Raw genomic sequence first — 27,828 nt, 5'->3', positions numbered from 1 at the left:
TGAATTACTATTTCACTGGTCATTAGCATTAGCATAACTTTCTCTACAAAAACACAAGAATTCTTGGCTACATTTACATTTTGAGTAATATCAAAGCTATGAATTCATAATCTCGGTTACCAGTAGTTTTCTTTATGCCTCTTTCACAGCCCAGTCCTAACCCTCTCCTTTTCATTCAGCAGGGCTTACTCTCAGGTAAGTGGGATTAGGGTTGCAGCCACAGCCATTCAGGGCAATCCAAACCCAAGCTGGGCAGCAGCGGAACACGAGGGAGCCATGAAGTCACCATCCCTTTGGCCCTGTCACTCATTCTGGTGGACACCTGCTGGCTACACCAGTCCTGGATTGGACTCAATGCTGCAAAGAGATGGGAGTGGGGTTGACTTGGAATCTAGTGGATCCTCAGCTGCTGCCTCTCATGTAAGGTGCATTTCAGGGCTTTCCACAGGCTACTGCTGGCAGACCAGAAGCAGTCTCAAAATGTAGTGTTGTCATCACCCTGCTGGCAGAGCAAGGAAGAGGGAAACCTCTGCCCCATTCAATGTACACAGTGCAGCAGTTTGGGGGTTTGGATTGCATCCTTAATCACTGACTAGTGGGTGCTTTTAGTGTGTTTTTTAACTATTCTTTTTAAAAAATCAAACAGAAAAATGGCACTCAAGGAGCTAAAAGCTTTTATTTGATTTTTACAAAATCCATAAAAAGGAGATCTTACTGAAGGTATCCACATAGTCTATTTTATGTAATTACAAAACCAAATTGTGTATGTACTGGATTGCTTTGATCCTGTTTAACCAGAAAAATCATAGTTCCATACTAAAATGAAGACCTAAGCTGGCAAATGCTGCTGCTGTTGCCTTATTTCTATGGCGTATCTTGTGAGTTGATAGTCACAGTAATTACTTTCTTTTCCTGATCTTCATAAACAATCAGCAGACATTTTCTTGGTAATTTAAATTCTCACAATTAGTATCAGGGCCACGAAGAAGTTCAGGAATAGAAATCCCCTTTCACAACTGGCAGTAATTCACAATGTGAATTATGTTCCCTATAATACATCAAGTTACCCACTGTTTTACTATATTAGGCGCAATTTTATAACCAACTGAACCTATTTCCTTTAAATAGTCAAGCATACATAATTCCAATTAGTGTGTAACAACTGGATATAAAACAGAACAAACATATGGACAATAAAGTGTATTTTCAAAGGTAACACTTGTTCAATGAAAAATGCATAGCAATATGTACAATGCTATTCAATGAAAAATATGTAATTTCAGGTGTTGGTAGTAGATTACATACTTTGTAGCAGCGGTTGCAGTTGAGTTCATATAACTCGAGATAATGGCTTTAACATTACATTATTTCCACAATTCTAAGCTTAATTAAAAGAAACCACACACGATGGGCAACATCCAATGATGTTCACCTTCTTGTGCAATGGAAATCCACTTGTGCAACTGAACTTCCTGCTTCTCTCTTCACCCTCTAGCCCCCTTGTGCACCCCAGAGCAGATTTTGGGGGCACACAGGAGGCTGCAAGGAGAGGAGAGGAAGGAGGACCCTCACTGCATGAAGATCTCACCCTATGTACACAAAGGCACAGAATTCCTTCAAGTTAGCTGTGTTACAGTACAATGGAAGTTATTTAGTACGTTCCTTACAAACCATTTCCCTAGCATAACATATTATATTATTAGACCACAACCTTGCTTCTAAGAAGATAATTATCAGTATTGTTCTAAAATCTTGGGACTATATTAGAAATGTGTATTTTAAAACAAGGCTGAATCAAAAATGATTTCCTAAAAAGGCGCTTAATGAAAAACCCACTATACTTTTAAATACATCTTCTGCTTGAAGAATACAACAGCCACCTTCCAAATGAAAGAAAAAGTGAGGTTTTATTTAATACCATAAATTAAGAAGTCTCTTGGTGTACTTGCAACACATACGTAAATGGAATTCCTCCAGAAAGGCTGCTTGCAATAGCCTCAGAAAGGTTAGAAACCTGAATGAAAAATGGAGCGTTGGTGCTTTTTGGAGAAAAAGCTAATTGTACCCAATCCAAATTTAGATCATAAATGTACATATGTAACGGTTGTTCTTGTTTCCAGCAGAATCCAATTTGGTCAAATGTATACACATTCTGCATTATTTGCATGTTGTGATGTTCTGTCTCAACTGATTCCAACTAATTGTTCCAACTGCTTATAGAATTCATTGTCACCAAAGATGGCTCGGGCAAGATCTTGCAAAGGAATTTGGTTTTTATTGATACTGGTCTTGCACATTCATGTGCAAGCCAGCACTGGAGCAATTGCAGAAGGCAGGCTGCGCGTCACCATGGGGTTAATCTACTCCCAGGGCTTTGAGCTGCCGCTCAATCTCTTCATCAGAAATTGTGGCACTTTGGGATGCTGATGCAGATGGCATGCCTCTGGCAGCTGAAGGAGCCTTGGCCATCTATTAGAAAGAAAAATGAGGAAAAGTTACATTTAGGCAAGCAAGATGAGACACAGTAATCAAAATGATAGAACACACAGACAAAAAGGAAGGCACTTTAAAAAGTCAATAAAAATGTAAGGGCAAGGGCAGATTACTTTTCAAGAGCAATGGGAGATAATTTCTTCATACCTTTCCAGATATTTCAATACCAATTTCATCCAGGACTTGGTTCACAATATCCTGACTTTCCTGTTCTTCATCAGACTCATTGAAAATATCATCCAGGGTATCATTGACTTAAAGATAAATGAAAACAAAAGCTTCATTAGAACTGTAATAGTACAGTTGTTACCCTGGTCTTGCATACCACTTTTACATCCCAGCACACATTAACAGCTTTATTTTGAAGAAAAGTAAAAGAAAATAATGTAAGCAATAATATATGTGGGTTTATACTGTTATACTGCTGTTTAAATGTGATTTTGGCCCTCAAGGCAGCTTACAACCTTAAACATATACAATACAAAAACAGAGCCAAAAAGCAAATCCATTAGCAGGGAGAATTTATAATTTTACAATGTTAGCTCTGAAAGCCAATGTGCTTTTAGTTGGGGATTTAATGCTCGTTTGACCATGAATGCTCCCAAAATAAGCCAACCTATTTTCCCCAAAGTCAAAAGATAGCTTGGCTATTAATGACAATTTCACTAATGTTCCCTATTCTCCTGCAACCAACCAAGCTCCCTTCCATCCCACCAACCCTTCACCTGCACCAGCAGTAGTAATAAAACCATCTGTGTAGTCAGGAATAATGGAAGTTAACAGGCCTCCACAATCCTTGGCTTATTTCCCAATATTCAGCATCACCAGCAGACACCCTAGTCATCAAATCAGGACATCAAAGCCATGATTTGAACCTGGTTTCTTTTTAACAACCATAGCTTGAACAAGCCACTATTCCAGATCTTGATGAACTTCTAAAGTAAAAGCACAGCCTTCTATTGTACGTGAAGATATCATGAAGAGGGAAGAATGAAAGCATAAGCTTGTGTAGGTTCCGTATTCTATGAAACCATGGGTTTGAATTGAATCTGAATCAAACATTTTTTAAAAGCTCTATACTGGGAGATAAGCACTTACAAGGGGGCACAATAGACTTGCATCAGCATGCCATCACTAGTATGCACATTGTACTCAGTTAGGCATCCAGCTAAGACAGTGTCGTGGTGCAAAAAGATATGGCTTTGTTATGGTGCTGGGAATAACAACCATTGCTAAGTGCAACATAGCAGCTTCACACAATGTTATTCTAACATAAAGGTAGAGTGAAAACAACCCAAAAAATGGCAGTTTCCCCTTTCCTTTATCTTCAAAGGATTTTGGCTTCCAGAGAATCAGTCATGTGAAAAACCAAGTTACCTATTTTACATATGGTGAACATCTACATTATGATATTGGATCAGGCAGAGCACAGGTGGAAAGATTTGCCTCACACAAGACTATGGCATAGTTTGCGGAAAGCAGCTCTTTGTGCCATTAAAGCAGTTTCATTTTTAAGGTTGCAGCTTTGATAGTCTAACTGGGACGATGTCCCCCATGATGTATGTATATTCTGCACCTAGTGGTTCACTTTTTAAGTATGGATTTTCACTTAAAAAGCAGCACTGGTTAATGTTTCAGCAATGTAATGTGCCATATGCCCTCCTGAAATCTGAATGGGCTGAGCAGGCCAAGGCTTTAGTGTTCCACATGGCTCTTCCCATGACATTGACATTGCCCCTCTATTACTGGCCATCCATTTTCATGTTTCCTTGCCTCTATTCTCTATGTAGCCCATACCAAAGTAATAAGGAAGACTATGAAAATGGATGTTCCTGCAATTAATAATTTCAACAAACGTAGGTTAAACACAAGCTCATGAACCAATTATTAGCTTGATTTGGTGGTCTTGCCAACCCAACAAGGAAGCAGGGAATGGTTTTAATCATTGCATGGAAAAGCATAACTTACTCATCTCTTCAGTCATTTCCATTTTCATGTTTTCTTTCTGGAAGTTCTGCATAGTTTGCAGTGTCTTTTGTGGATCCATCTTTTTATTAACAGTTTGCATTGTCTAGCAATAAACAATAACCTTTATGAATAAATGTGGCCAACATACAGTACAGTAAAACGGATGAACACATAATAATAATAATTGAATACTTTTAAGGTGTTGGAAGAAAATAAATTCCAAGGAATACAAGTTCCCATGTAAAGTGGGGTATACAACAAAATCTTTAGTCTTTGAACATCTAGAAATATCAGAAAAAAGAGTAGAATGCACTATTGTGTAGCAGTCGGTTCTTTTTTAAGTCCATCTGATGTACACATTTTCCAAAATCTAATCTGCTGATGGGTCTTCCTGATATTGACCGGGTTTGGATGGAATACCAAATTATAATTTAGCATTACAGTAACAACATCTCAGCTGGTGTTCTTCTCCTTCCAGTGCTACTGTACCTTCATTTGTTTTCAATTAACTGCAGGTCAGTGTCAAATCCAAATCCTAAACTCTGCTTAATATTAATTATGGTTTTATTGGAACAATCATACACCTTGATTTAAAATTGGCTTGTTTCTGTGAGCTATAGTTAAGACCATCAACAGTTTCTTTAAAATGGAAGTGAAAGCTTCTATCATGGCTGTGCCAGATAAGGGAAGGAGGAAGGCATGGGATGAGTCACATTGTTCATGTAACACTAAGCTTTTGTTTAGCATTATGGTTGAACACAGTTATTGCGAGAACGGTGAACCCTGTATGATAGGTGTAAAACCTCTACTTTTATGCCTACACATCTTACAATTTAGAAAATATCTTCCTGGCCCTATAAAACTTTATCCTTCATCAAGCATGTAGTAAACCACTTGCCTCACACGAAGCTGACTTATATCAAGTCAGGCCATTAGTGTGTCTACCCCAGTGCTGCCTATTTTGACTAGCAGTCAGGCAGTGATCAGGAACAGCTACAAAACACGTTTTTGTTCCCAGCCTACCACAGGGTCACCCACTGCCCATCAATTCCTCTCCTGCTGCTCCAATGACTCACTGTGAGGGTTTTCAAATTTAGACAGCATTTGCTGCTGCAGCTAAGCAGCCAATGGTTTCCCTATGGGGCTCTCTTGAGGTGATTTTGCCTCAAAATCTCAAAAGTGCTTAAAGAAAGGGGGGGGGAGGAAGACGTGGCAGTGATTAGAATTTACTGAGCTGCCTCGGGAGGCTTAATGCCCACACTGCTGACTGACAGTGGCTCTCTAGTGTTGTTGGCAATATGTTTTAATCAGCACTGCCAACTTTTAACTGGAAATGTTGCAGATGGAACATGGCATCGTCCGCATGCAAGGAATACATACCACCAGAAAGCTATGTCCCCTCTCTGCATATGACCTGGCTGGAATGCTTTTATAAACTGGAAGAAAGGGGTTCCACCAGCCCTTTAATGCCGCTTCACATGCCCCAGAATCAAGTAGTAAAATTCTGAATTGTACAACCAACTGTATGACTTCAGAATGTGAGTGGAGGAAAGCTTTTTTCTTCCTCCCCACATATGCCCTAAACTATCTGTAAGCGTATCAGGTAGAAACCACCTATTCCATCCCGCTTCCTACTGTGCTAGGTTTTCAGCTGCAGAGTTTTGTTTTGGTTTTTAATGCAGGAGAGCATTCAAAAGCCACTTAGGCCCAGTGATGAGAGCCAATAAACTGAAGCTCAATTCTGATAAGGAGGTACTGAAGGTGGATAGATCTCTAGTCTGGGTCGATGATGTACAAAATAGTTAGACTTATTTGCAAGGCTGCCCTTCTCTACATGCTATTATGATACCCTCCTTTAATTATACATTCACAAAATTCTTCTAAGATTATTTGACAGCACGGAGAAATCATAGTTTGAGGTAGAGTTTCATTTTAAAATAGTATAACAGAACAGAATGGTTATGCATTTCTACCAGGAGCTGTAGAGATAATATGTTGGCACTATTTCAAACAAAAGATAATTACGTGAATGAGGTTTCTGTCTTTATAAAAAGGAGCCAAAGCATCAGAATCCAGTAGACTCTAACTGGCGAGTTTGCTGACATTCCGCTTCATCCTATTGGATCAGTTATAGGCCAATGAGAGGACACAATTCTACCCAAGTTGAAATGATTGGCTATGGGGTAGGTGGGCTCTGACTGGAGCGAATAAAAGGCCAGGCTCCAGTCAATGAGACAGCAGACTAGGCTAGAATCTGATTGTTGGTCAGTTGATGGAAGAGCTGAAAGTTGAGGTCAAACAGGGTATATCAAGGGGCTTAAGAAGCCAGGAGCTAATGCCACTAATCTAGACCTGACATTAGATTTGTGGAGAAGAGCATGTGACTCTAGCAGTAGCCTTCAAGGGAATTCAGCTCTCAAGCGTCAGTGGGATTGCTGAGAACTTAAGGCAACAGGGGTTGTTGGACTCCAGCAGAAGTTCTGAGAGAAGACTGAAGAGTCAACTTAGAGGAAGAACTCAAGGACCTGACAGAAGAGTGCAAGTATAGACCTCAGTCCCTAGTTGTAACTGATTAAGACTATTATAGTGAAATGGATTTAGATTTGGATTTGAGGTGGGGGTGGGGATGGGACTGAAGTTTGCATTACTTTCCTCTTAAAAGTGGCAGGAATCCTACTGTGTTTGATATATAATTTCAAGTGACTAAAAACTAATAGTGTATACATTGTTATTTAAGGTAACAGTAACAAAGTAAAGTTAATCACCTGGTTTAAGTAAGTAGGAATGAATATATACATACAGTGGAACCTCGGTTTATGAATTTTCGGTTTATGAACACGGCGGACCCATCTGGAACGGATTAATTCACTTTCCATTACTTTTAATGGGAAAGTTCGCTTCAGTTTATGAACGCTTCAGTTTATGAACAGACTTCTGGAACCAATTACACCCATGTTTCAGTTTATGAACGCTTCAGTTTAAGTACTTCGTGGTCCCGTCTGGAACGGATTAATCCACTTTCCATTACTTTCAATGGAAAAGTTCGCTTCAGTTTATGAACGGTTACTCCGCGGACCGTCTGGAACGGATTAATCCACCTTCCATTACTTTCAATGGGAAAGTTCGCTTCAGTTTATGAACGCTTCAGTTTATGAACAGACTTCCGGAACCAATTGTGTTCATAAACCGAGGTACCACTTGATGTAACAGTTTTGATACGATACTTTGTTTTTACTTGATATTTTGATCTCTGTGATGTTTTGCCCTACACTTAACCATAGCTATTGTTGGGTAAACTGAAAAAAATAAATGGTATCCATAATAAAGGATTAAGGATTAAGAAAAATGAAATGTAGGTCACAGCAGAGAAGTGTAAGATGATCAGTCCTTTTTTTCTAAAAAATGTTTAGGGGCACTCTCATTTTCTTACTCATATTGAAATACTGCCCTTCAATGAGGCCAAACTTAATGATTCACAAAATGTTTAGGGGTATGTGTACCCCCGTGTACCCCCAGAAAAAAGCACTGGAGGTGGTGGTGGTGATAAAGGGTTTGCCACAGACATCCTTACTCCTAAGTTGTCACTTGAACTTAAAATATTGTGACAAAAATGAAAAAACAACTTTATTTGTACTTTTAGTAATATTTTTCTATAAGTTCCTAACTACATAAATATTTAAGATGCCAAAATATACAAAAAGGAGAGAAATTTACCTTCTATTTGAAGTTCTAAATTGCTTCCAAATTCCTTTAGAAGCAGCAAGAACATTGCCTAGTCACAAATTTTAACTAAGTGATTTCACATACAGGTCACTTTCTCACTATAATATCCTGCTGTAATCACAACGTGAATTTGCAAAGCTAAAATGAAACATTCCTGTGTTCCCTAAGTCCTCATATGAGCTATGGAATACATATGTGCCAATATTCTGCACAAGTCTGTGAATCCATATACAGTGGTACCTCGACTTATGAATGCCTCAACTTCTGAAGCTTTCGACTTCCGAAGTCCGCAAACCTGGAAGTATTTTCACCGCACGGGGAGCGGGGAGAGCACCGGGGCTGTCTCAGCTGGGGAGGGGAAACATTCCCTCCCCCCAGCTAAGCAGCGCACAGCAGCCCCAATGCTCCTGCTGCAGAGGCCAATGCATCTTGTTTTTCAACATCACGGTATATCACCAAACCGCGATGTTTGGCTAGCGATACACTGCAATATTGCCCAGCCCTAGCAGGTTGTAAGTATAATAACAGTAGAATTTATTATTGGCTATGTTTTAGACATAACAATAGACTGTGGTTTAACTCGACAGGAACAATCCTAGGCTGACATGAACCCCCCTCAAGTGAAGCTACAAGACAGAATTTAGAAGTTTTCATTTCTGCCCCGCCCCCATTAACTGCAGCTTGTTGTTTTCAAAACCCAGCAAATTGTGGTTAATCTTACACAGTTTGTTTAAAACAAGACAACTGCGACCAGGGTTTATGACCTCGGCTTGCTTCAACAAGCCATAGTTGAGATTAAGTTTCAGAAGACAATGCTAAACTGCAGTTAATTAAAAACATAAGTGAAAGTTTCTCATCTCCCTCTTGCTGCAGTGCCGAAAGAGGGGGGAATACACAAGCCTGGCACTCACCTAGATTTGTTCCCATCATAAACCACAGCTGAAACACAGATTTGTGTAAATTAAGAACTGTATCCTATGAACAATATTTGGGATACTTAAGTTTGATTGCTTACCTTTGCTGTTGTTGACATTGCTCCTGCCATTTTCATTTGTGAGTTCATCAGTTTTGTTTGTGTTGACATAGATGTAACTTTTGAACTAACAGCATAGGTTCGAGTTTTCTGTTTTCGCAGTTGCACAAGCTGTTTTGCTAGAACCTTACAGGCTTCTTTGTTTCCAGTTTTAGCCATTTTCTTTATTTCCAATTCCTATTTATTAAAAACAATTTTTAAAAAAATCTGTATTCACTTTTAATCTTCCAGCATAAATACTATGGTATTTAATGAGTAAAAGCTGATTTTTCAAACAAATTCCTATTAGACATGCAAGAAAGCTATCTAAAGAAAAAAATACACTGTTTCCAAAATTAAAAGCTAGAGAGTACAGGCAGAAAATAGTGTTAAGGAGATGGACAAGATATTATTTACCATAACCAGTTTGGGCACTGATTGTGAAAGATGAACCAAGATTCTCTGATTACTTACCAGTTGCTTTTCCTGTCTTTCCAAAGCTACTCGATCTCTTACTATTGCCCTCTGGGTGCCTCTTAGCTCCTTATTTTGTTCTTTAATTATATCTAAGAAACAAAATATTTACAATTAGTATAATGGATAAGGAAGTATGGTGAAGACATGTATGGTGAAAACATAAGTTTTAGGTGAAAGGTGTTTTGCTCCTAATAGCAATATCACTGATGTCTCAAAAATAGACTACTGGAATAACTGGAAAACAGCCTACTAGGATAGTGTGAGGGACGGAGGCCCAGGAGACTGCTTTCTCTGTGGCAGCCACTCATTTATGCAACTCTCACTTCACAGCTAGCATTTTCATTGTACTGCTTATGCTGAACCTTTGAATGCAACCTCTTTACCCTAGCTTTTTGACAATTAAGGTATTTTGTTTACTGGGACCCACCTCTTTTATTCAGTTTCTGCTGTTTGTTCCATTTGGAATAGTTGTACTTGTTTTATAATTGTATACTACCTGTGACCTTATTGTAAAGGGCAGATAAGATAATACTTGATAGAAATACTATCAGGGGTCACCAAGGTTTATCTTGCCTGGGCCAGATCGGTCCTGCGGAGATCCCTCTGTGGCCTGGATCGCGCCCCCGGTTTTCGGCGTCTGCGTGTGTGCAGATGTGATTTCCAGTGTCTGCGTCGACGTGATTTCCGGCACCACGGAAGCGAGTCCCCACGCTGTGCTTTTTTAGCACAGCGGGCAAGCGGGCACCTCAGTTTGGGGGCAGCTCATGGGCCGGTCAAATGACCTCCGCGGGTCGCTTCCGGCCTATGGGCCTTAGGTTGGTGACCCCTGTACTATAGTCTTCAGTTGCAGGTAACCAATTACATGTGGGGAACAGAATCATATGCTGTCCTGACACCACAACCTACTTGTGTTCATTTGAAGGCCTGCACAGACAATATGTGTTTAAAATCCTCCTAAAAGGGTTGTTTCACATGATTGGGTACTCTGCTTTTTTAGGGTCTCAGTCACAAGGAGAGTGTTATACACGCACAGCTGCTATGCAGGACTTCCATTTAATGCACATGGTTCTTTGGTCACTTGAGACTGAAGTTGTGAATATGACTTAAACATGAATGCTCCATCTTTCTTTATTTTATAAAGACTAAAAAAAACTTAAATGTTTTCATCATAAAATGCATAAAACCACAATAAAACCAATTTATTTTGCCTGTGGATGGTTAATATGAAAGCATTCACTAAAGAAACAGGGAGATAAAACTTAACCCACACAGAAAGCTTGGCAAAGTTAAAACGGGCTTAGCAGTTTGATTCCTGTGAACACACAAACTCCAATTGATATCACACATTTTCCGTACACGTAATTTTAAAAATAGCCATACTGTTTTGAATCCGCAGGAAAGCAGAGGCTTCCTCTGGATCCAACCTACTATGTTACTATTTTGACACTATCATTATTGCTTGAACATAACAAACAATACCAACAGTATGAATTTATTTCCATTATTGCATTTTTTTCCTATTTCAAAGATGTTTGCTATACATATAATCATAGCCAGATACATTATTAAATGGGTTATATATCAACTTAAGAAAACTGTTACTGCCCCAATGCAGTATAAGTAGACTAGAGATAAACCAATCTTCTGTACCCAAGTATTAGCACTTGATTGTTCTTATTTTTATATCATTCTGATGTTATAGAAACGGTGCTCTCCACATCACAATTTTTTGGGGAAAAGTTTCCCTTTAATTTCACTATCAAAGAAATTGTAACACAGCATAAACAAAATACCACCCGCAGCACAAATATTTTCTAGCCTTTTAATAAACCAGCACTTTCTTCCACATAGAAAGAGTACAGGAATCTGAACCTTATGTAATCATAACATTCAAGCTTTCATTGGCCTACTTTGTAAGTATATATATTTGTATTGAAATACTATTTGCAAACAGAGTTGGAATTCTCATTTAGATAAGAGGGTTGTTCCCTTAGCTATAAATTGAGAAGTTGTGTTTTATCAGATGAGAATACTTGTAATGACTTTCAAAAAGTCCTTTTAGACCACAAAGATATGACACTTTGCAGGCTGGGAGTGTTTATCCTTTTTTACTCAAAGAGAAGCAAGTGATGTTCCCATGAACTAGTGGCTATGGGCTAGAGGGGAATGAAGTTTTGAATTATAGGACTGCCAGTCAAGGATTACAGTTATCTATTTCTTCATAATAAAAAAGTATGTTTTGTGTTTTTTATGCCTGAGGCCATGTCAAAGTAGCACACAATAAAGTCAAAATAATTTATTTGGAATTGTTCAGAAGAGAGTCAACCCCGCCCCCCGCGCTTTTACAGAGATGACTTGTCTTATTCTATTAAAAATCCCATTTCTTCTGAAAATGAAACATCCCCAAAATGTAAGTTTCCATCTTGCTTTCACAATCTAAAAAAATCATCTAACAATAATGATAGGATTTTGTTGCTGTTGCTTCCCACAATATAGACTGTCAAAAATGAATAAAGCATGAACTGCAGCCATAGATTTATTTTACATTAATCCTTTCTTCAAAGACTCTTCTTTCCTAGATACAGTTCCAAGACATGCCAGGATGAAATGATTTCAGCATTAAGAAGTCCTGACAGGAAACATTTTCATATATGTTGTGGCACCTATACTGCCTATATTAACTTATACAAATGCATACACAATTAGTCTCATGTAAGTACTAAATACAATTGAATGATTAGCATAGGGAAAAATCAAGAGCGTTGCATGAAGAAGTTTGTACAGTGGTACCTTGTGGTTTGTACAGTTTGTGCAGTGGTACAGTGGTTTATGAACTTAATCTGTTCCGGAAGTCCGTTCTTAAACCAAAGCGTTCTTAAACCAAGGCGTGTGTTTCCATAGCAGCGGGGACTCAATTTACAAATGGAACACACTCAATAGGAAGCAGAACATGTTCTGCTTCCAAGGCAAAGTTCACAAACCAAAACACCTACTTCCGGGTTAGCAGCATTCTTAATCCAAGTTGTTCATAAACTAAGCTGTTCTTAAACCAAGGTACCACTGTACTGTACAATCAGGCTTGATTTGGATTGAAATCCATACTTAAGAGTCAAAATTATGGGAACATGAGAAGTCTCACAGTTGACAACTCTAAGAATTACCCTGAACTTGGTTTTTTCTCTCTCTTTGTTTTGGACAAGAGAATGTGATCCGGGTATTGGGGGTTGTCAAAAATCCTTTTACGTTTTAGACCCGCAGGACTCCTGATGCAGGTATGGGGGAGTGTTAAAGAAGGTCTTCCTTCAGAACAAAGTGGGCTCAAATCCTTTCCTGACTGCCCTGGGAAAGTTTTCTGTTGCTCCAGTCAGTGATCCTGTTGAACACCTGGTCAATATTGAGGACAGGGAACTAATCAAGTGGATAGTGTTCTGAACCAGCACCGGGAATCAGCAGTAGGTGATGAGGGGTAACAAACTGAGGCTCAAACCGGACAAAACAAAATGTACTCTTGTGGGGGAAGGGGTGGGGGAGAGATAAAAATCTGGAATAGGGATTAAATGAGGTTTACAGTTTGGGACTATTCTGGATGCAGCTTTACATCCAGATGACCTCGTGGTAATGATGGCCAGAAGTGCCTAGGCTAGTGCACCAGCCGCACCTGTCCCAGAGGAGTCAGGCCTAGCTATAGTAAAACATTCCTTGAAGACATTACTCTATGTGAAGTTCTCTTGAAAAGTCTCAAAGATGCAATTGGCCTAGAATGTAGCAGCAAGGATATTAGTGAGCGCACAGCCATAAGAGCAAGTTATACCTATCCTGCAACATCTGCACTGGTTATCAATTTCCTTCTGAGCACAACTCAAAGTGCTGTCGATTACCTTTAAAGCCCTAAATGGCTTGGGCCCAGGATACCTGAGGGTGGCCCCCTCTTAAACCATGGGTGCCACATGGGTAAAAAAATGGAATGATAGAAATATCTGCATTAAATAAATAGGAACCATTTTGTGTGTATATATACAGGTCAGTTTTCAGTCCCATAGATCTGTGACCTTCTTTAGAAGCCCATCATAAAAATAATAAAATAATAATAATGAAAGACCTGCATTGGCTCCCAGTACGTTTCCGAGCACAATTCAAAGTGTTGGTGCTGACCTTTAAAGCCCTAACGGCCTCAGTCCAGTATACCTGAAGGAGCGTCTCCACCTCCATCACTCTTCCCGGACACTGAGGCCCAGTGCCGAGGGCCTTCTGGCGGTTCCCTTGCTGCGAGAAGCCAAGTTACAGGGAACCAGGCAGAGGGCCTTCTCGGTAGTGGCACCCGCCCTGTGGAACGCCCTCCCACCAGATGTCAGAAAGAAAAATAACTACCAGACTTTTAGAGGACATCTTAAGGCAGCCCTGTTTAGGGAGGCTTTTAATGTTTAATCAATTATTTTAATTTATTTTTCTGTTGGAAGCCGCCCAGAGTGGCTGGGGAAACCCAGCCAGATGGGCGGAGTATAAATAATAAATTATTATTATTATTAATAATAATAATTATTATTATTATAGCAGCAATAAAATTTATTTAATGAAAACTGATTTATTAAAAACAGAATGATAAACCAATTATGGAAATTAGAAAACATCGAAGCCACATCTGTACAAAATAGGTTTAACCATCTTTCTGGAGGCTGGGGGGAATGAGTATTTTGAAAAACAGCAGCAAGGTAAAAGTTGCAATTGATGCCTAGAAGTAGGTTGGCCAGTATGAATATCATTTGCTATACCAGAAGTGGCTTAACTGATAAAGTATAATTTAACTGAAAGCTAAGGACTACAGCTAACTCAATCCTAATGAATGGATCTACAAAAATGGCTGTCTCACAAAAACACTAAATGTGTTTACACTGACAAAACTTTTCATTCGATATCCCGTAACAATGCAAAAATTTAAGTTCCTTGTTATTTACTCACAAGCACCTCTTCACAGATCAGAGGTAAGGAGGTGGCACTTATGTCAGACAGTAAACCTAGTGCCCTCTTGCTTGGGATAACTGGAGTTGTAGTTCAACATCTGGAAGACACCATGCTATCTAACTCTGATTAAACAGAAGCATATACCAGAGACAGAGCAGCTTCTTTCTTCCAGGGTATAAATACTGAGAGTTTGAAACTATATATTTATTTCTGAATTCGTCGAAGAATGCCAACTTTCCAATCCTTATGACTATGCACTCACACTTACAAGTTTTTGTCTCAGCTTATACTTTTTATGTTTGCTTCCTTAACGGTTGAACCTTGAGGTTTCAGGTAGGAACCTCTACCACATGTAGGAAGCCGACTTATACCTTATTGGTCATCTAGCTCAGTATTATCTGCACTGTCTGACAGTAGCTCTCCATGGTCTCTCCCAGGCCTACTTGGAGATGTAGGGATTGAACAAGATCTTTGAATGCAAAGGATGCTATCTTCCCAAGCCATGACCCTTCCCATAAGCCCTGCTCTTTACATCGGACTCCCCACTGAGAACCATAGTGCTACACCTCATTGGCCTTCCAGAAGTGGAGCAGAACACATACCTTCCATTGAGTCCAGTTCAATTGTTCAGTTTTAATCAATACTTTTTTCTGCTTTTAATGGGGTGTTGTTGTTTTTTGGGTGTGGGTGGGTGTTTTGTTTGTTACTACACTTGGCCATGAGCACAACAAGGGCAGAAAAAATGTTTCAATTAATAAATATAGAATAGCTTTACTACCAGATATATTCACCACACATGGAAATAAGTGACAGAAAAGAAACTATACCACATTTGTAGTAATAGATTATCAAGCGATCGTGTGATAGAAAACCAAACCATATGGTAACCTTGTTATCTATTCACCCTATAGCAGTCCTGTGTGACAAAAGGCTTCACAAAAGAAGCAACTCCTTCAAATTTATATCAGTGGAAAGCTGAGAAAGCCAGCTGTGCCATCAAATTTTGTACTCAAACTCTTTACCAGGCAAGTTATATAAAATACTAAATTTATGTTTGATGCACTGCAATTACCGGTACTGAGTAGTAATACAGTGAAGCAGCAAAGCTGGCAGGACTGGGGATAAAATTTATTTACATCACTACACTACTCAGTGCCTCCAATAGCTAATGACTGTGAGAGTTCTGAGTGCTGGGAGTCATTATCTGCTCAAAGATGTACAAGCAGGAACAACAGGAGAGGATTCTGAAGAACATTTGCCCTCCTCCCAGCCATCAACACCTTTCAGGGAAGAAGAACCAGATGCCACATTACCATTACCTGGTATTTCAGATTTGTCATTGGGGTAGCACTATCATTCAACTATAGGTCTAATTTTAATATTGTGAACCACTTTAATAACCATGATGGTTGTAAAACAATATATATATAAGATAAATAAAAATGTCACCTTTTCTTGAGAACCCAGTTCTAAAGAAAATGAGTGTCCATGTTTTGACTCATGAATAAATGACGTAGCCAACATTAAAACACAGAGGTGGAAGATACGTAATAGTGCATGACAGATACAGAAAATACACTTAGCAGCAATGATCACACAACATTATGCTGCAATAGTCATAAAATATGCTCTTTCCCTCCCAAATATGCCAGCTGCTTCAATGTAATTCAAAGCATTCCTCTGAAGTGTCTTTCTCTAAACTAAGGAAGACTTAACTCATACTTTAGAAATCCGCAGTAGGTAGAATTTTTGTGTACACAAACACCACACAAATATAATCCCTAGGAAATACTGAAGGAACACTTTTTAATATCAACCAATATTGCAGCAATAGTAATAAAGGGCATCATTTTGAAGAGGACACTAAGAGCTTTGTTACATCAAGGAACCAGCTCTCTGGCAACACTGAAGCACCCTGGCAGTTCCTGATAGGAAAGAATGATGATGTTTTAATAAAACAATGCATCTTGTTTCCTTGGTTTTTTAAGGGCTATTGATACAGATAATTATTTATTTTTATTACATTCCTATACTGCCCTTCATCCAAGGGCAGTATTAAAAAAAAAATACATAACATAGTAACCAACAAAAACAATAATTCCCCACACAGTGTTTATTTATTTATTTACTTATTAAATAAATAGGTGGCTACATACACTCACCTATTGTAATAATTTCTCAAAGTTACTGCAAAAAGCATTTCTTAAGAACCTTGCCATACTTCTAAGGCATTCTCTGCAGCAGCTCCTTCTCCATTTGAGCAGTGCAATCCCCACTATGTGTTCAACATACAGCAGTTTACTCCCAGGTAAGCGTGCCACAATCCCTCAATAACCTGGTGCTAGCAGTTCCACAAGGTGTTTTTGTGTGTGTGCTGCTTATTAACATTGTAACACTTCCACACATGATTAGATGAGTCATGCATGTTCGTCCTCTCTCTCTCTCTCTCTCTCTCATGCACAAACAACAACCACTGCCACCCAACAACACACACAGATTGTGCTCAAGCCTACATTCTGAGCGGCATCATTATTTTTAATCTTTATTATTAAAATTCAAGCCTGATGGTGCATTTAAGGCAAGTGAAAGACCAAGAGGGCAAAAAACGCAGAGCAGGAGGCACCACGACAGCTATAGGGCTATCAGAAAAATGGAGAGGGAGGAAGACTTCTATGGGGGGAGGCGAAGCAATCATATTCTAGGGGCCAACTAGGATCACTAGGCTGGATCCCCTCAGGTCAGGGGAGCCCCACAGGGGCGAGCACTCCCTGAAGTATCGCCTTGAGGCGAGGGACGGAGGGAAATCCCCCCCCCGTTTGCTAGGGTGCGGTGTCGTCAGAGGGCGAATAGGAGGAAAGGCTGCCCACCCCCAAGGAAAGAAAAATGACCCCCCCCCCGCCCCACCATAGCGACCACCACAGCAGGAGATTTCCTTCGCCCGCCACTCACCGTCCACCGTCTTCTTCTTGAAGAGCGACGCCATGGCGGCGGCGGCGGCCCAGGAACCGAGGCAGGAGAGCGGGGCCACCGGGGCTCCTTCCTGCTCCTCAGGTGACCGACCAGGAAGCGGAGGCTGCCGCTGTTGCTGCTGCCGCAACCTCAGAGACAAGCAGGAGAAAACCCCGCCTCCCGCCTTCGGGAGAGGCTGAGGCCGTAGCAACAGCGGCGCCCAGTGCTGCCACTGGAGCGGAGGGAGGGGCTTGCCGCGAGGGGAGGGGCTAGACGAGACCGCCCCTCTCGCGAGCGTCTGGGCGGAGTCGGCTCCGCGGCCGGTCGGGCAGGAGGGGAGAGGAAATGTGTGGCGGTTGCTCACGTGATAGCGCGCGGGCGGTGAAGGGGCAGAAACGGTTGGTAGCCGCGCTGTCATGATACGACCTAGTTGTGGGGGTCTTTCGAAGGTGATGCCACGTCCTGAGGGTGGGAGGACGTTTGTTTTATTTATTATCCATTTATTTATCTACCGTCTTTCCCCTCACGCAGCAGGCAGGGTAGGGGGGGGTTGGGGGGAAGGTGAGCGGGTAGTAGTAACCTCTACACACACCGGGAGGACGGGCGGATTTACCTCGCAGAGCCGCGCCTCACGACAACCTGTTTCCCAAGAGTGTCGCCGTCGAGGTGGCAAAGCGGCCGAGCGAGAATAATCCCGGCGGCTGTTTGAGGAAATGTAGCTCGTGAGGCTTCTCTTCCTTTCAATCGAAGTATTTTGGGGAGTTATTTTGAAACAGATATTTTATTCGAGTTTTCCACACACACACACCTCCACCACCACCACTGAAAGAGAGAAAGAAAATGTGCTGGGAAAAGGCATTCGTGGTTTAATCCGGATCAGTTAAATCCGTCGCAGAGGCGGCCACACAGCGGTGCTTTCCGACGCCTCAACACTCGGTGCATCTACGTGGTTTGAGGGGCCACCAAAGGCTGCCTCGCTAAATCCGAAATGCAGTGAAGGCGCGATGCCACACAGTGGTTTTGGGTCGTACTTAGGCTGTACTGTCTCTGTGAGCGCCTGCGTTTCCGTGTGGAAAGAGGGAAGAGGTCGGCGAGGGTTGTGCTTGAGCGCAGCCTGGGACTTGCCTGACTCCTGGAATACTACCAGGGAGAGACAGCTGAGTCTGCAGGTTGGAGATGCCCCCCACCCCAAGCAGGTCCCTAATAAGTCTTTTAAAGAATATTTTCAAATTGTAAGAAATACAGTAGTGACATTGTAAAGTACAAACTCTCACATCTGAGTTTTGTGTACAATATGCGGATATTTCCGTAAGAGGCCACCAGGACACATGGTACATGATTGCAAAGCCCTTCCTGATAATGTCAGTGTTAGGACACTGAGCACGCCCAGTCTGGCTCCTGAGATTAGAGAAGTTTGTCATACCTGCCCTAATGTCAGGCTCTCCGTTTGCTTAGAGAATAATCTTGCTGGGTAACATTTGGATATACAGGTGGTCAGGATTGGAGGAAATGATGTTCAGATCCCTTCCAGCCTTCAATTCAGTGTGGCATGCATCATAAAGCTGGCAGATGCTGTGCAAAATGCTAAACAGCTATTTGCAATTGCAGCAGTAGAGCTGTTCCACTTTTGTGTGGTGTTTGTATTACATGTTGAAAATGCTATTGAATGAGCAAGATTACTTGTCTGGATTTTTAAAAATTGATGCTCATTTTGAACCTGTACAGTGTCTTCTATTAGGGGATACAGTATGGATGAGGAGAGGGACCTGCCAGCCCACCAAAGGAACCTGCCAGCTTGCCACTGAGGCTCTTGTCTGTTGCCTTCTGCTGCACTCCTTGCTTCACTCCACGAGTCTATACAATCAGTACATCACACAACAAACCAATTGACATGACAAACCCAGTACAGCTAATAAACCAGTGTGCAGGGCACAAAATGATGGTATGCCAAAAAGCATGATCTCTGCATATTGAAAAAGGCACGTTTTTGGGGAAAGCAAAAGTAAAATTTAAAAAATGACAGCATAAATATTACATTTTCTCTTCCTATTTAAATAAATGGTTTCTTAATAGGTAAAGTATGCAATACGTTATATGTAGTAATTAACTAAACAAGACCCAGATCGCTCCTGAAAGAGAATTATGTTTCATGTTATAATACTCTTATAAATCTCACACAAAACTTTTCTGTTCTAATTTCCCATTGTAATCTAATTTGGTGATGTATACCAACATATACAGGCATTTCCCAAAAATGTCATACAGTATAGTCTTGTTTTCTTTTAAGCAGTATAGCATTGATTTTGTAAAAAATAATAATAATCAAGTTTTGTTAACAAAAAAATAGTAATATTTAGTATTACCAATAGTAATTTAGCTGCCACATTCAAAATATACTAAAGAATAAAAATAAATACTAATTGGTGCACAGAATGTCATAATTACCTTGAAAACTACAGATAGACTGTTCAGTAGGTATCAGTGACTACATCTTTTTCATATTCAGATATCTTGCTGCATTCTTAGTAAGAGTATGTTTCCGGCATTTTTGTTAGCCTGAGTGTCTGTTGTAGGAGAAAAGCTCTTTGTATCAGTATTTCGTCTTCAGTGGAATTTAGAGAACAGACACTACTGCTCCATCCATAGACTCCCATCTTCTGGCTGTTTTATCTGTCAGTCCTATTTTTAAATTTCTTCCTTACACATAAAGCTTGTAGATCATGTAGCTGCAACCAGGCACGATGAAGTGGCATACACTGAGGTAGCTACAATGATGAGACAAGTGGGGCAGGTCCTACTGCACATCACTTGCACTCCCATTAGAACCCTTTATTGCTGCCATGTCTCAGGCACGTAGAGCTACTCTGTGCTGACTGAAGTGCCTTGAGCGCATCATAGGCTATATCTGCATTTTCATGTAATTGTAACATGACTCGAATCCCAGAATGCAGCAAACTTCACATTCAAGTGAAAAATGAGTTTCTTGTTCCTAGTTCCGCGCCATCTACATTCAGCGAGCATGCATGAGGCAGTGGGTGGACAACTTTTATTCCCTGTGAAGTAAAAGTAATCTGTAGGGCTGGCAGTGGGACGCTCCCGGGTCTCCACCCCAGAAATGTCTGAAGGCAGTGGAACTTCCAAGAGGGTCTCCTGCTCAGAGCTTAATGCCCATGGAAGTTTTTGGGGAAGGAGGTGGTATTTCAGATATTTGGGGCTTGAGTCATTTATGGCTTTTAAACATTACCATGGTCAATTTGAATTAGGTCCAGAAACAAACTGATTACCAATGCAGCTATTTTGAAGTAGGTTTATGTGAGATCTCAGTGGAACGCCAGCCAGTATTCTGACTGCTGCATTTTGGATTACTTGACATTTCTGATCATAGGATTGTAGACTTTGATAATAGAATCATAGAGTTGGAAGGGTCCCAAGAGTCATCTAGTCCAACCCTCTACTTAAAAACCTCCAGGGAAGGAGAGTCCACAACCTCCCGAGGGAGACTGTTCTACTGTAGAACAGCTCCTACTATAGGGAGTCACCTATCACTACCACATGTCTCTTCCTCCTCTGGGGAGTGACAGGAATTGTTCTATGCACTGTGCCTTCCAAAACCTGCTTGGAGGGCTCTAGTTCTACACCTGCTGCTCTTGCCTCCCCCTATTGTCTATTGGAGCTTATTTGGGTGTTGTTGGGATAGTTTACAAAGTTTTGAGTATTTCCTACTCCTTCCTCTCAGCTGGCCATCTCCAGACTTTAATTCCCTTTCTCCAATATCTCCATGGAAGGTAACAAGTGGGTTATCAGCATACTCATCCATGATCAGTAGCCTTGGACCCAAAGGGGTTAGGTTAATAATGGAAAATGACATGGTCTCCAATGTGGCTTACTATCTTCACAGTGTATAGGATTACTGGCTTAGAAATAAATTCTAAATTAAAAAAAAACAATTTACGGTAAGAAATGTAATTTAATCCTTGTGTTTTGGGGGGAAATCCAGATGTGTAGATTCTTAATTGTGATGAATTACACCTTTAAAAAACACCAGGCTGTTCATATTCCATTTTCAGATTTGCAGGCATATGAACTTTCTTTCCAAATTACCTATTGGCAGGCAACTATTTCTTTTCTTTCATCTCATGACATTAATATGCTTGTGCAGGTTTCCCTGCAGCTGTGTATCTCTATTCCAAGGCATTTGAAAAATAAACACATCATTTGAAGAAGTAAAAAAGCACATTATTTGAAGGACTGTAGATTTTATTTGTCAGAATTATGTTAGCTAGCTATTAGCAAAACAACAGTAACATTGGAAGAAATATGCTTCCATCATAGGTCCCCCCATTGGTTCATTTTTCATTATCTTGTACTGTGATATAAACATAAGCTATTCCTATGCTTAAAAAGGCAAGTACAAACTAAAAAGCGATTATTTCCACCATAAATTTCATCCATATAGCTAAATGAGAAGATTCTTTTGCTAGCAACCTGTCCCAACGAGCTGTCCTGTTCTACAGTGATTACTACTACTTCATTATTTATGTCATTCGAAGGTCACGGGGTGGTTTATAACATAGTTTAAAAAGTATTCAGAGTATCTCTGTCCAGTCACGGATCACTCTGGGGTTGCGGCTCTCATCTCACTCTATAGGCTGAGGGAGCTGGCGTTTTTCCACAGACAGCTTTCTGGGTCATGTGGCCAGCATGACTAAGCCGCCGGTAAGGTAAAGGGACGCCGGACCATTAGGTCCAGTCGTGACCGACTCTGGGGTTGCGGCGCTCATCTTGCATTATTGGCCGAGAGAGCCAACATACAGATTCCAGGTCATGTGGCCAGTGTGACAAAGCCGATTCTGGTGAACCAGAGCAGCACACGGAAACACCGTTTACCTTCCCTATTTATCTACTTGCACTTTGACGTGCTTTCGAACTGCTAGGTTGGCAGGAGCAGGGACCATGTCACTGCAGATGGTGACAGCAGCCACAAAATTAAAAGACGTCTACTTGGGAGAAAAGCGATGGCAAATCTAGACAGTATCTGCAGGAATTTCTTTTCCTAACATATAGAACACTTGTATCAGCCCACTTTGGATACAGTCTCTTGCATGAGAGAATGAAATACTGAAAGGCACCATTTTGAATCAAGCTGAGAGACCAAAACTTCTGCATGATTTTTCCTGATTTGTAGCATGATATTGCCACACTCAGAAATGACACTATCCATTTAATGATCACAATTTGCTGTGGGAAGGGGATTCCTACAAATTCCCGGACAGTGCTTGGCACTCCTTGCTACTTCTAAATGTATAAATAAAAATTGAATCATTAGGATTAAAAGGCGCAAGCTGCAGAACTGTGGAAGGTGGAAAAAAAACTAGCTTCACACACACACACACACGAGTATATGAAGGAGAGAGAAGGCAAGCAAAATGCGAGGGAGATAGTGAAAGATACAGGAAATTGAATGCAGATTTCCAAAAAATAGCAAGGAGAGACAAGAGGGCCTTCTTAAACGAGCAATGCAAAGAAATAGAGTAAAATAATAGAATGGGGAAAACCAGAGATCTGTTCAAGAAAATTGGAGATATGAAAGGAACATTTCGTACAAAGATTACCATAATAAAGGACAAAAGTGGTAAGGACCTAAAAGTAGCAGAAGACATCAAGAAGAGGTGGCAAGAATACACAGAGGAATTATACCAGAAAGATATGCATGTCTCATAGTAGTGTGGTTGCTGACCTTGAGCCAGACATCCTGGAGAGTGAAGTCAAATGGGCCTTAGAAAGCACTGCTAATAACAAGGCCAGTGGAAGTGATGATATTCCAGCTGAACTATTTAACATTTTAAAAGATGATGCTGTTAAGGTGCTACACTCAATATGCCATCAAGTTTGGAAAACTCAGCAGTGGCCAGAGGATTCGAGAAGATCAGTCTACATCCCAATCCCAAAGAAGGGCAGTGCCAAAGAATGCTCCAACTACTGCACAATTGTGCTTATTTCACACGCTAGCACGGTTATGCTCAAAATTCTACAAGGCAGGCTCAGGCAGTATGTGGACCGAGAACTCCCAGAAGTGCAAGCTGCATTTCGAAGGGGCAGAGGAACCAGAGACCAAATTGCAAACATGCTCTGGATTATGGAGAAATCGAGATCCAGAAAAAACGTCTACTTCTGCTTCATTGACTATGCAAAAGCCTTTGATTGTGTCGACCACAGCAAACTATGGCAAGTTCTTAAAGAAATGGGAGTGCCTGATCACCTCATCTGTCTCCTGAGAAATCTCTATGTGGGACAAGAAGCTACAGTTAGAACTGGATATGGAACAACTGATTGGTTCAAAATTGGGAAAGGAGTATGCCAAGGCTGTTTATTGTCTCCCTGCTTATTTAACTTATATGCAGAATTCATCATGCGAAAGGCTGGGCTGTATGAATCCCAAGCCAGAATTAAGATTGCCGGAAGAAACAGCAACAACCTCAGATATGCAGATAACACAACCTTGATGGCAGAAAGTGAGGAGGAATTAAAGAACCTTTTAATGAGGGTGAAAGAGGAGAGCGCAAAATATGGTCTGAAGCTCAACATAATTAAAAAAAAAACTAATATCATGGCCACTGGTCCAATCACCTCCTGGCAAATAGAAGGGGAAGAAATGGAGGCAGGAGTCACGAAATTAAAAGACGCCTGCTTCTTGGGAGAAAAGCAATGACAAACCTAGACAGCATCTTAAAAAGCAGAGACATCACCTTGCCGACAAAGGTCCGTATAGTTAAAGCTATGGTTTTCACAGTAGTGATTTATGGAAGTGAGAGCTGGACCATAAAGAAGGCTGATCACCGAAGAATTGATGCTTTTGAATTACAGTGGAACCTCGGTTTATGAACACCTCAGTTTACGAATTTTCAGTTTACGAACACCGCGAACCCATCTGGAACGGATTAATTCACTTTCCATTACTTTCAATGGGAAAGTTCGCTTCATTTTATGAACGCTTCAGTTTAAGTACTCCGCGGACCACCTGGAACAGATTAATCCACATTCCATTACTTTCAATGGGAAAGTTCGCTTCAGTTTATGAAAGCTTCAGTTTATGAACAGACTTCCAGAACCAATTGTGTTCATAAACCGAGGTACCAATGTATGGTGCTGGAGGAGACTCTTGAGAGTTCCATGGACTGCAAGAAGATCCAACCTATCCATTCTTCAGGAAATCAGCTCTGAGTGCTCACTGGAAGGACAGATCCTGAAGCTGAGGCTCCAATACTTTGGCCACCTCATGAGAAGAGAAGGCTCCCTGGAATAGACCCTGATGTTGGGAAAGATTGAGAAGGGGACGACAGAGGATGAGATGGTTGAACAGTGTTCTTGAAGCTACGAACATGAGCTTGACCAAGCTGCGAGAGGCAGTGGAAGACAGGAGTGCCTGGTGTGCTGTGGTCCATGGGGTCACAAAGAGACAGACACGACTAAACGACCAAACAACATATATAATATATATATTCATATTCAAAATACAGTGCAGGAAACAAGGCATTTCATTTGGTCAGTGCTCTATAATACAAAGAGGCCTTCTGCCTTGGTTGTAGCTTTCTGTCTTGCCTCCAGGAACAACTAGAAGTGTTTCTTGCCATCTTTATTTTCAGTCCTGCACATCACTCCAGGTTAATCTTTATACTGTGACTGATAAGTTGAAACAAAACACACATCAGGGAAACACAATTGAATTCTATACTGGTGACTCAGAAAATGCAATAGATCTCTTTCACATTCAGTTAAACCTTTTCCCCTTTGACAGGGATGGCGGGCAGAGAAATTGCTTTCTACAGGTTTTCTCTGGATGCTTTTTATGCCAAGAAAGAGAATGAAAAGGAAGCTTTAACAATATTTCTTACAGGCATTCCAGCTAGGCTTTTTCTGAAATGGTTTTTTAAGAAATTAGTTGATAAAATTGAAACCTAGAATCAAGTACAGTATATCAAATAACTGCTCTTTCCCTATCTTCTGCAAATACCAGAGTATATACTGGAGAGCACAAATGTAACATGATAGGAATTCATTATTTTCATGTGCTTATAGTCCACAATTTGAATGTTTGTCTCATTGAATATTTACATTGAAGAGAAGCAGCAAGCTATTAAAAGTGTTCTTGGTGTAACCTTTGGACCTATTTTTTAAGGCACTGCTGTTAGTCCTGAGCAAAATCTTCCTGATTCTCACTGAAGTGTGCAGCTGCAAGCTCCAGTGAAATAAATGGTGCTTGGCATGATGATGAGGTTGTTTGAGGCTTTCAGCCAAAGTCTAGCTTCATCAACCAAGTATAGTAGGTAAATGACTGCATTTCTTAAGGGTGGTCATAAAACTACTGCTTATATTTTGAAGTCATTTAACTTGTAAACTCTGCATCTTTAAATGACTTTGCCCAAGGTTGAACAGATATCGGGGGTATCACCTAAAAAGCAAAGGCTTTTGGTACTTTATCATGAGCTTCAATATTTCCTTAAGGCATGAAGTTTAAAAAATATGAGAGAGATAGATTAGATGAGGGTATTTATTATTGCAAACTGCACAGTCAACTGGGATTGCTGCTAAATGCTCTTACTATCATAATAGCCAATCTTATGTTAATTCTAGCCTGAAGCTTCTTGACTTTTTATGTGCAGAGATAATGGGGGGGTAAAACTACAGCTTTTTTGGTTGTACAGCAAATTCTTTCCAACCATGTCAAATAAATTATACTGGCTTGCAAACTAAAAATGGTTTGGGCATTGGAGGAATTCCCAGCAATAATATGCAAAGGTTATTACCCTTGATAGTTAGAGGGTGTTATATTTTATAGTTGGTGCTATTTGAATATTTCCTTCATAGGATGCTAGCAAAGCTACATTCCAACCTTGTACTTTAGTAAACTATAGACGAATTCCTTCCTCATAGAATTCGTTTTAGTCCTTGTGCTATGTAGGTATATCATGTTTTGTTCATGAGCTCTGGCATGTTTAATATACACATGTGTATATACAGTTATTAATCTTGATGTTATACATTTCCTTTAGGTGGGTGATCATTTGTTATTAAATTATATACCTCTATTAATGCCAAATCTTTTAATCTACTTTGCCCTTCATTATCAAAATTGCCTCTAATTACTCCCTAAGCCAAACAAAATTTCAATATCACAATTATTTAAGTCCTGACTATTTAATTACCAGTAACCTTTTACAAGTGTGAACATATTAAACTGTAGAATAATTCCTAAAGAATTTGTGAAGTTAAATTGAATGCTTTCAGAAATTTTAAACAGCAGCCAGATGCCAACCACTAGAACTTCTAGGTAATTTTGCCTCCTTAATAATTTGAAAATAATAATAAATACCGTAAATAAATTATAGATATAGATATATCACTTAAGGAAAGCTGAGATCTACACTAATTGGAAAACTAATAAGAACTTTACAGAAATAAAATTCCTAGCAGGCTTATTATTTAAAACATAGCAACCAGGATTGAGTTGTTGTTTCTGATCTTTAATTTCTTTTGTTTCCCGTGTAAGCTGATGCTCATCATTTTTACAGCCTGTCAAGTGTACAAAAAAGCTTCCTGAAGAGCTAGTCTGACAATATTATATTCCATGTCTGCCCTGAAAACTTGATGTGTAAAGTCATGGAAGTCACTAAAATTACGCTCCCAGGGTATGTGCAGTCAGAAAGCAGGATATATTTTAAGCTGGATTGGGCCCTAAAGTGTTATAAAAAATAGCTTTTCCTCCTCATTTTTTTTATCACTGCAAGTCCATGCAGGCAGAATCAAATTGTTTATGTGAAATCTACTGTTCATGCCTTGCAATATGGTTTCTCATTGGGCCCTTGAGTGTAGTTCACTTTTTGTAGTATCATGAAATATCTGTTTGGGCTTTTTTTAAAAAAAAAATCCACCCTTCCTTTGTTCTCTAGTTTGAGATCACCTATTTTTAAAATTAAATTTAAGAACTGAAATAAAACTGGAACAGATTTCATATATGTTGCTTTGAAATCAATTGCCTTGTATTTTGACCTTTAAAATTAATGAACATGCCTAAATTAGGTCCATTAATGTCAATACACCTACTCTAAGTAAAACTTAGAGTTGAATACCACCCAGTATTGGGAATAACTACCATTGAGTAGAAGTGCATAAGATCCAGCTGCATGTTCTATTTATTTCATGGTACTTTCATGTTGGGACACAGGTGGCGCTGTGGGTTAAACCACAGA

General features: G+C 40.2%; 1 protein-coding gene across 1 annotated transcript; it reads right to left on the bottom strand.

Annotated features, from left to right (window-relative positions):
- Nucleotides 1-1,888: 1,888 nt before the first annotated feature.
- On the bottom strand, nucleotides 1,889-17,799 carry CHMP2B (charged multivesicular body protein 2B). The gene is made up of 6 exons (XM_035115876.2): nucleotides 17,582-17,799; nucleotides 9,671-9,762; nucleotides 9,200-9,394; nucleotides 4,462-4,564; nucleotides 2,641-2,747; nucleotides 1,889-2,469 (listed from the first exon to the last, which is right to left on the bottom strand). The coding sequence occupies exons 1-6, from the start codon at nucleotides 17,613-17,615 to the stop codon at nucleotides 2,356-2,358; spliced, it is 645 nt and encodes a 214-aa protein (XP_034971767.1). The 5' UTR covers nucleotides 17,616-17,799; the 3' UTR covers nucleotides 1,889-2,355.
- Between the last annotated feature and the right edge of the window lie 10,029 nt (nucleotides 17,800-27,828).

The sequence above is a fragment of the Zootoca vivipara genome, chromosome 4 (assembly GCF_963506605.1).
Source record: "Zootoca vivipara chromosome 4, rZooViv1.1, whole genome shotgun sequence".
Taxonomy (NCBI): Eukaryota; Metazoa; Chordata; class Lepidosauria; order Squamata; family Lacertidae; genus Zootoca; species Zootoca vivipara.
Note: the sequence above shows the minus strand (reverse complement) of the source record. Positions and strands in the feature narration are given on the sequence as shown.

What these genes read in the sequence shown, in the direction of transcription:
- CHMP2B (XM_035115876.2), bottom strand. Translation starts at nt 17,615, where the DNA reads ATGGCGTCGCTCTTCAAGAAGAAGACGGTGGACG. An exon ending in CAAGAAGAAGACGGTGGACG is followed by an intron (nt 9,763 to 17,581) that starts GTGAGTGGCGGG and finishes TTTGTTTCTTAG; the next exon opens with ATATAATTAAAGAACAAAAT. An exon ending in GTATTGAAATATCTGGAAAG is followed by an intron (nt 2,470 to 2,640) that starts GTATGAAGAAAT and finishes TCTTTCTAATAG; the next exon opens with ATGGCCAAGGCTCCTTCAGC.